The sequence below is a fragment of the Belonocnema kinseyi genome, chromosome 4 (assembly GCF_010883055.1).
Source record: "Belonocnema kinseyi isolate 2016_QV_RU_SX_M_011 chromosome 4, B_treatae_v1, whole genome shotgun sequence".
NCBI lineage: Eukaryota > Metazoa > Arthropoda > Insecta > Hymenoptera > Cynipidae > Belonocnema > Belonocnema kinseyi.
In genome coordinates, this window is record NC_046660.1 from 149,415,820 (window position 1) to 149,423,810 (window position 7,991).

General features: G+C 33.8%; 1 protein-coding gene across 1 annotated transcript in view; it reads right to left on the reverse strand.

Annotated features, from left to right (window-relative positions):
* Window positions 1-7,991, reverse strand: part of LOC117171159 (voltage-dependent T-type calcium channel subunit alpha-1H-like) — a 1,009,801-nt gene that overhangs the window by 169,558 nt on the left and 832,252 nt on the right. Inside the window, exon 19 of the mRNA XM_033358216.1 lies at window positions 1,492-1,626. Within this exon, the coding sequence (XP_033214107.1) occupies window positions 1,492-1,626 (135 nt within the window). The remainder of the gene's footprint in view (window positions 1-1,491; window positions 1,627-7,991) is intronic.

A 7,991-nucleotide genomic window follows, 5' to 3' on the forward strand; every position in this document is an offset into this window, starting at 1 on the left:
AAGTAAATTATATTTTCCTCTGGCACCGTCTCGTGTCGATTGTATGTTTATACCACTATAGCCTCAAAATCTCAACTTTGACCAGATTTTTTTGCCTTTCGTGGCATAAAATACTGTTTGATATTTGTGTGAGAGTTGATTTTTATTGAATGAGACTCTTCTCACTCGCCTCGCTCGTGCAAAAAAGGTCTTATTCGCTAAATAATCACCTCTCACACACGTATCGAAATGTACTATTCTCGCTTCGCTTTAGTCTTTTACTTTACACTGTCCAGTGAAATTTTAAGTTTAAATTAAGACTTTCATATCTCTTCGCCGTCATTCTTTAGTATTTTCAAAACTAGAAAATTGACAGTTCGTAAATTTACAAACTTTACACCGGAGAAGTGTATTTTAGTAGAAAAAATTCTTTTTCGCACCAAAATATCGCACCGTATCATTACAACTTCGCATTTCGGTGTGACGTTGTAGGAATTTTTTGTAACAGTGTGGTGCGTTTCAATTTGTTTGTTTCGCTATTATAAAAAAGATTATATAGAATTGGAAAAATTCCGCCAACAGCTCCTTAAAACAAATTGTACCTAAAGTTTGATAGAAATGTAGAAAATCATCCTTTTCTGAAGGACATAACTTTTGCTTTCCTCAGATCGGAACCTAATTTAGGCACAGAGGGTTCTATACAGTTACATACACATGCCAGGACAATGTTATTTTTAGCTTAGTATAGCGCGACTGTCTAAGCCATACAGGCTTACTAAAATCATTCAGAGGCACTTGCGGGATGGATACAGAAGGCTGTTGTCTTCGTGCCGCTTTTTGTCCTCAAAACACATAAGGGTTTTGCCTGCACACATAAGGATTGAGGAAGGTGCAAACTAAAGCTATGGTTGTAAGTCCATGCATTCATCGGAAAGAAGACACAGGCCTGAAGTAGAAATAGTTTGCCATGCAGCACATTTGTAGATTATGTGTCGAATGATATTCGTAGTTCACTGGAAGGAACAAAAGAAAGAACTAGTTATTTAATTTTAACATAAATGAAGTGATTTGCTCTATAAATTTTCCGAAGGGAATATCATTATGAAGGAATTATGACCGAATCGCATGCTTATAGCAATCCGATTTAAATTCCGATTTAATTGAAATTTATCCACAATTTTTATAAAATAAAGACATTACGAAACCGATACGGAACAATATTCGCTGTAAGCTTACAGAAGAACAGACTTGCTTGCACTGCCAGTGCCTGAATTAACCGAGTTTAAATACGTCACTCGATTGGAATTGCGTATTAAGGAAGTGGTATTATGCAACACAAACTGAAGGGAGGTGTGTTTTTTAAACCCGCTTTGAGCAAGAAAAATGCTAGCGCATTTTTAACGATATTTTTATGCATCCATACATTTTGTCAGCGTAATTTATGGAGGATATAAATTTTTTCAAATAAGTTTTACAGTTTAGCCATAAGGTTATAGATAAAAATTTTCTTACCTGAGTGTAAGTATCACTCTCTGTAGCCGAGTATGAACCTGAAATTCTGGACAACCTTTCATCACTACCAAATCCAGCTTCTTTCGCGGCTAGTCTTGCTAACTCGCGTTGTTCTCTTTCGCGTCTTTCATTTCTCTAAAACAGAAACCTTTAGGTTATGTTTCCGATTCAAGAAACTGTATTATGCTAGTGAAGAAACTAGCGGCAAAAACGATTGTGAGTGAACAGTAGTTGATTGCAAGCTTTAAAAGTATTTATGCCTCAAGGGATCACCTCTACAGTAGTTTTACATAAATTAATAAAGACTTATTCATTTTTCTTGCTTATATTATTTTAAGACGAGGTTTTATATCGCAAAAAATAATTAAAGGTCTTTACTAGTGGCAAAAACAAACAGGTGTTAACTCACATGACAAATTATCGATGCTTCAAAATTCCAAATTCCTTTATTAAAATATTATTGATTTATTTAGAATCGAGTTGAAGGGCCTATTACTAAGCCACCAGACACGTCCTTAGTTTGCAGTTAAATTGTTTCTGTACTAAGCTTTTATCCTAAATATGTTTACCATAAAAAGCAGTAGCGTAACATTTTTCAAGGAAGGTCCCAAAGGTATAAACTAAAAGGGAGGTATGGAAACAGCATGGAAAGTTATATGAAACCTGAGTTAGATGTCTTACGTGGTGACTGCTATACCCGGTGACCTTTCAGAGTGTGCAGCCTCATCTTTGCATGCAGACCTCTGCGAGGATAGGCATATTCAGTCTTATCTTAATTAATAGATTTAATGCTTTCACGATGATTCATTTTGATAAAATGAGATATTTCAGGTTCCAATCGTCTAAAAAACTACGAATTTTGCCGAAGTTTCGTAAACATTGCTGTTTACTTCTTCAGGGCTGACCTAAAACCAGGAAGACAGAGAGTCAAATCGTATTGGTATTATATCCATTCTCCCTATTAATGTTATTAGCGTGTTTCAATATTTTGATTGAGTTACTATATTTTCTTCGAAAGAAATTGTTTGTTTTTGTAAAGACTGTTGTTTTGTCAAATAAAATATTATGTCCAGTTTCGATATGATGCTTAGCTAGTACTGATTGCATGAAATGTTTTAGCCTCATTTGACTCTCATGTTTCTTGACACGTTGACTCACCGGTCTCCCGGTTGCTGCAATATAGGGTATTCTATATACTAATGGATTTTTGAGGGATGCCTTTTTGTCTTTGGGATTATTTTGTAGTTTTCCTGTTTTCGCAGATGGTTGAAATATGATTTGGATGTTGTGTATGTTGAAAATTCTTCCTATTTGTTCTGCGTGACCTTGGATGTAGGGTAGGATGGTGGTTGTTTTTCTCTCTCTTTCTTGAATTGCGTCAAATTGTTTTTTTTTCAGTGTACTTTCTTATTGCTTTATGAATTTGTTTGTTTGTGTAATCGTTCTGTATTAGGGTTGGTTTAACGTCTTCTAATTTCTTTTGTAAGTTATCTTTATCTGTTATGGAGACAGTTCTGTATACAAGGGAGTTGATGACCGATTGTTTTTGAGATGGATGGCGGTGCAAGGAGGAACGTTGGCATCTCTTTATATGGGTGGGGTTTCTATAAACTCCATGCCCTAATGTGTTATCAGATCTTCTGTAAACTAATACGTACAAGGAAGGCAATTTTTCATTTTGTTTAATTTTCATGATGAATTGGATATTAGGATGTAATCCATGAATGAAATCGAAAAACTTATTTAGTTCTTTTCTTCCATGTCGCCAGGTGGCAAAGGTGTCATAAACGTAACAGAGCCTAAATTTCGGTTTAAGCTTCGATTAGTTTAAGATTTTAGTCTCTAGATAATCCATAACGATGTTGGTTATTACAGGTGAGCTTAGACTTCCATTGCTGCTGCTGAGGTTTGTTCGTAGAGTTCGTTATTAAAAGAGAATTAAATATTATTAAAACAGTGTTCTATTAATAGTATGAGCTCGGCAGGGAAGTTTGTAAACGATTTAATAATATCAATTGTATCCGAGATTGGTAGGTTTTTGTGGATTGTTGGGAGCCCGTAAAGTCTTGTAGAGAGGAAATTGGTAGGTATTAATTTATATATTGTTTGGTTGTCAATTTTAGAGTCCTTGATAAAGGTTTTTCTTTTACGCGGTGTGCTAAAAAACGCATTAAATAAAATGGGGCCGAACCCTGAGTAATTCCCAATGAAAATGAAAATAATCGATCGGACTGTTTTTTAATTTGGGTCCTTATTGTGGACCCCGACCATGCTTGCTTGGGTGGATTAAGATTTTTTTTTCAAAATTATTAGCTTGAGTCATTTCGTTTTTTTAAAGACAAAATTAGACGAAAGTTACTCGCTAGAATGATATTCAGGCTTCTTGCAAGTCTCAGATTCAAGTTTTACAGCAAATCGAATGTTAAAAAGTTTGGACTGCTTTGAGTTAGATTAAAAGTAATTTGTAAATGTAAACTTCGTTACTTAGCAACAGATTGTTATGTTACTTAGTCTTTAGTAAAAATTATTTTTAAATATAAAGCTGGCAACAAAAGCTTACCAAACGGTCTTTGTAGTACATGCTGAAATAAGCTGTATCAATAAAAAAACCGAATAAGAAACTTTTAGAAGTGCTTAAATTATCTTCTAATTACAACATTATTAACACTCGATCAGTGAGCTGATCATTGTATCAGAGTTTAATATGCTAGCTGGTCAAAAATACCCACGATAATTTAACTACAAATAAATAATCTCAGAATAGGTTTTCCTCTAAGACAATGAAAAATAATTTGAAAGGTCAATATGAAAATAATTTTTCTAATAATATTTTTTTCCATACTATATTTCATACGTTACTGTTTTTATCATTTATTTTTCACAGGTAAACTTGCTAAAAATAACCTTCAGAGAACAGTTAGTCATCGATGTGAAAGTTGCTTATCTAGAGTGGCTAAAGGTGGGTCACATAAATGCTATTTATCAACACGAGTTAAAAATGTTGAAGAATTGCGGTCACAATCTTCTCTAAAAGTTCAAAATCAGATTGTTTAATTGACATTAAGAAAGAAAGAGCCTAAAGGATCTGGCTCAATCCAAAAATCCATGTCGATAAATCAACTCCATGGTAAACTATTAAAAATTGATGTTAATCTAAAAAAATTAAAAGAAAATGCAGTGATAAAATCAAGTGATTAAAAAAAATACAATCAAGGTTTAGCCTTTCATGAAACGTTTCGGCTGGAATCGCATCAATGGTTTGTGTTCTAACAAAGAACAGAAAAATAATTTAACCTAATTTAAAGCAAAATCTTTGCAATGAAATCCACTCATTAGATTACTTTTAAACGTAAAAATTTTTTATTTTAAATCTACCTAAAATAATAAAACTGTTGATGTAAAAAACCAGCCCTGTACTGCAATAACTTGCGCGACATAATTGAGTCTTTGAAATTGAAACGTAATGTTACCAGTGCTTGTTTAAAATTTGTCATCGACGGTGGAAGAAGATCTTTCAAAATTGGTAAGTTAATTCAATCTACTGAAGATGAATTAGAAGCTAACCTTGAAAATAAATCTGAATTAAACCCCAGAAAACGACAAAAGTACAACAATGGAGTTGCTTGTAAGACTATCAAAGATTCTGGAGTGAAAAAACTAATCATACTTTGTTTGGCTCCAGATGTTCAAGAAAATTACAAAAATGTTAACTTATTATGGTGTGAGGCAGGAATTGATAATACGAATGGAACGACTGTAGCTGATATAATATTGTGTAATATTATGGCTGGTATCATGCCTTCTAGTAGATTTTACGCGTGTACTTAGTGCAATATTTCCAAAGGAAATCTTAATGAATCTGCTAGTCCGCGTTCAATGAAAAAGATTACAGAGAATTATTCACAATGGCTTAGTGCTGGAGGAAAAATATTGGCCAAAAATTATATGCGCTGCATTTCTCCACCACTATTAATTGATGGGGAAAATAAAATTATTCTGGATATACTAGCACCGCCACAACTTTATTTATTTTTGGGAATAGTGAATGGTATATTTACTCATATGGATAAAAATTAAAAAAAAAAAACAGCTGTAGTTTGGGCGAAGACCTGTAATGTTGAACGTTAAGTTATTTACGGGGGAGAAGTCAATTTCAATGGAATTGATTGTACAAAATCATCAGATAAATTAGATCAATTACGAAATGTTTCCCTATAGGATGCTTGAAATTTGTGCAAGCTATTCGTTACTTTAAAAAAGTCGTAAATGCCTGTTTCAGTGATACTTTAAACTCTGAATTTAAAAAGTAAATTGATGATTTCAAACCCCAGCTATTTGGACTTGGATATTTCGTTTAAGTCTAAGGTGCACTGTGTTTTCGCACATACAAAAGAATTTTGCAAATGGCATAAAGTAGGATTAAGTACATTTAGGGGACAAGCGTTTGTATATACATTTTTAATTTAACTCTATATAGGAAAAACATAAAGTTCGTCCAATACATTGCAACTACAACAAGCATCTGTTACGAGCAGTTTGCGAGCTTAATGATCTTAACCTGTAATAAGTTTCTTTCTTGGAAAATTTTATTTCATGTATATAACTAAGAATTATTCAACAGTTTTCATGTGAAATGTAAATGAATGTTACTGACAACGTATCATTTTGGACTTTGTAATTTTGTACAAACTCTTAAAATTTGTTTTCATGTTATTCTTTTTTTTCATTTGAATTTTTTATTTTTCGTACATATTTTAGCACAGTGTTATTGGCGAAGCCATTTAAAACTCTTTTATCCCAATGAGTTAATAAAAAATGGAAAGTCTAAACAAAAAACACAAATTTTCGAACATGGCTTCGATTATAGCTTTGTCATCGGCTTAAAGCAACTATAATATATTCCGTCCTACGCTGTATGGGATTCGCTTTTTTAGGTGGAAGGGTATATATTGTGGGACCCAAATTGCTGATGATTTCTAATTTCGGGGTTTCAAAAGGAGCTACTAAAAAATTGTGTCCTTTAGATAGGGCTGAAATCATGTAATTGCTGAGAGGATCAGTTAATCGCATTTGCCTTACTGGAAGTGATTTGTCAAATTTTATTTGTTGTTTTTGAGTGAAAAGATCATTAATCCATTGGCATCGGTCAAAAGATATGCGGTCCAATGTAGACCAAATGTCAAATCTAAGGGTGTTTGATAGGAAAAGGTGCAGTTTTAATAGTTTTTTAGTGGTAGTATGCAAGACAAATTTTTATGTTGTAAACTTTCTTTTAAGAGAAGCAATCTTGTATTATGCCGAATTGATTTGGATTTAGAGGTTCACAAATTATTTATCAGTTGTAAGAACATTTGGAATATTAGGTTGTCCCTGCACTGTTTCAAAAAAGCTAGGGATCTTAGTCTTCAATGCTTTAACGATGATATAACGATCTGGCCAAACACAGGCATCGTAGAGAGTTTCAGATCAGCCCTGAAGAAGGGAACAATTGGAACCCGAAGTATCTCTTTTTATCAAAATTAATCATAGTAAAATTATTAAATCATGAAATCAATCGGTCATTAATTCCCTTGTACCATAAGCAGAGCTGTCTCCATAATAGATAAAGATAACTTACAAAAGGAAATCCTAAACAAATCCTAACACATAACAATTACACAAACAAGCAAATTGATAAAGCAGTAAGAAAGTACACTAAGAAAAACAAGTCAACACAACTTATGAAAGATAGAAAGAGAGAAAGACGAGCACCATCCTACCCTACATCCAAGGTTTTACAGAACGAATGGGAATAATTCTAACAAACACAACATCCAAACCATATTTAAACCACTCGCAGAGAACAGGCCAACTATCAGATACACCCAAAGACATAAAGGCACCTCACAATGATCCAAGAGTACATAAAATCACTTGTTCTTGCGGAAAAGTCTATATTGGAGAAACCGAAAGAGCGGTGAGCCAAAGTATAAAGGAACATGAGATTAAAGTCAGGCTCAAACATTTCAAGCAATCCGCACTAGTTGAGCATCATATCGAAACGGGGCATAACATTTTATTTTACAAAGCAACAGTCCTCGCAAAAACACACAAAATATTTCCAAGGAAACATAAATAAGCAATTCGAAATTTACAACAGCCTAATAACATCAATAGGGACAATGTATATAATACGAATCCGATTTCGCTCTCCGGCTTGCCAGATAAAAACAATATTTGATTGGCCAATCAGTATTGACTAGTCTCGACGGTGCGGCGCTCGAGGAAATTACAGGGATCGTAGAAAGTAACAACATAACCTGACACTTCAGTTTCAGTTCAGCCCTGAAGAAGTTAACTACAATGGTCACAAATCGTCAGTAAAATTCGTAGTTTTTTTCAGGATTGGAACCCGAAATATATCATTTTATCAGTGTTATCTTTCTTCGCGATCGTTTGATGGCACGTAAACACGCTCTGAGGTGCCAGAAACACCCAGAGCTTCAGCACGTATTGCAAAA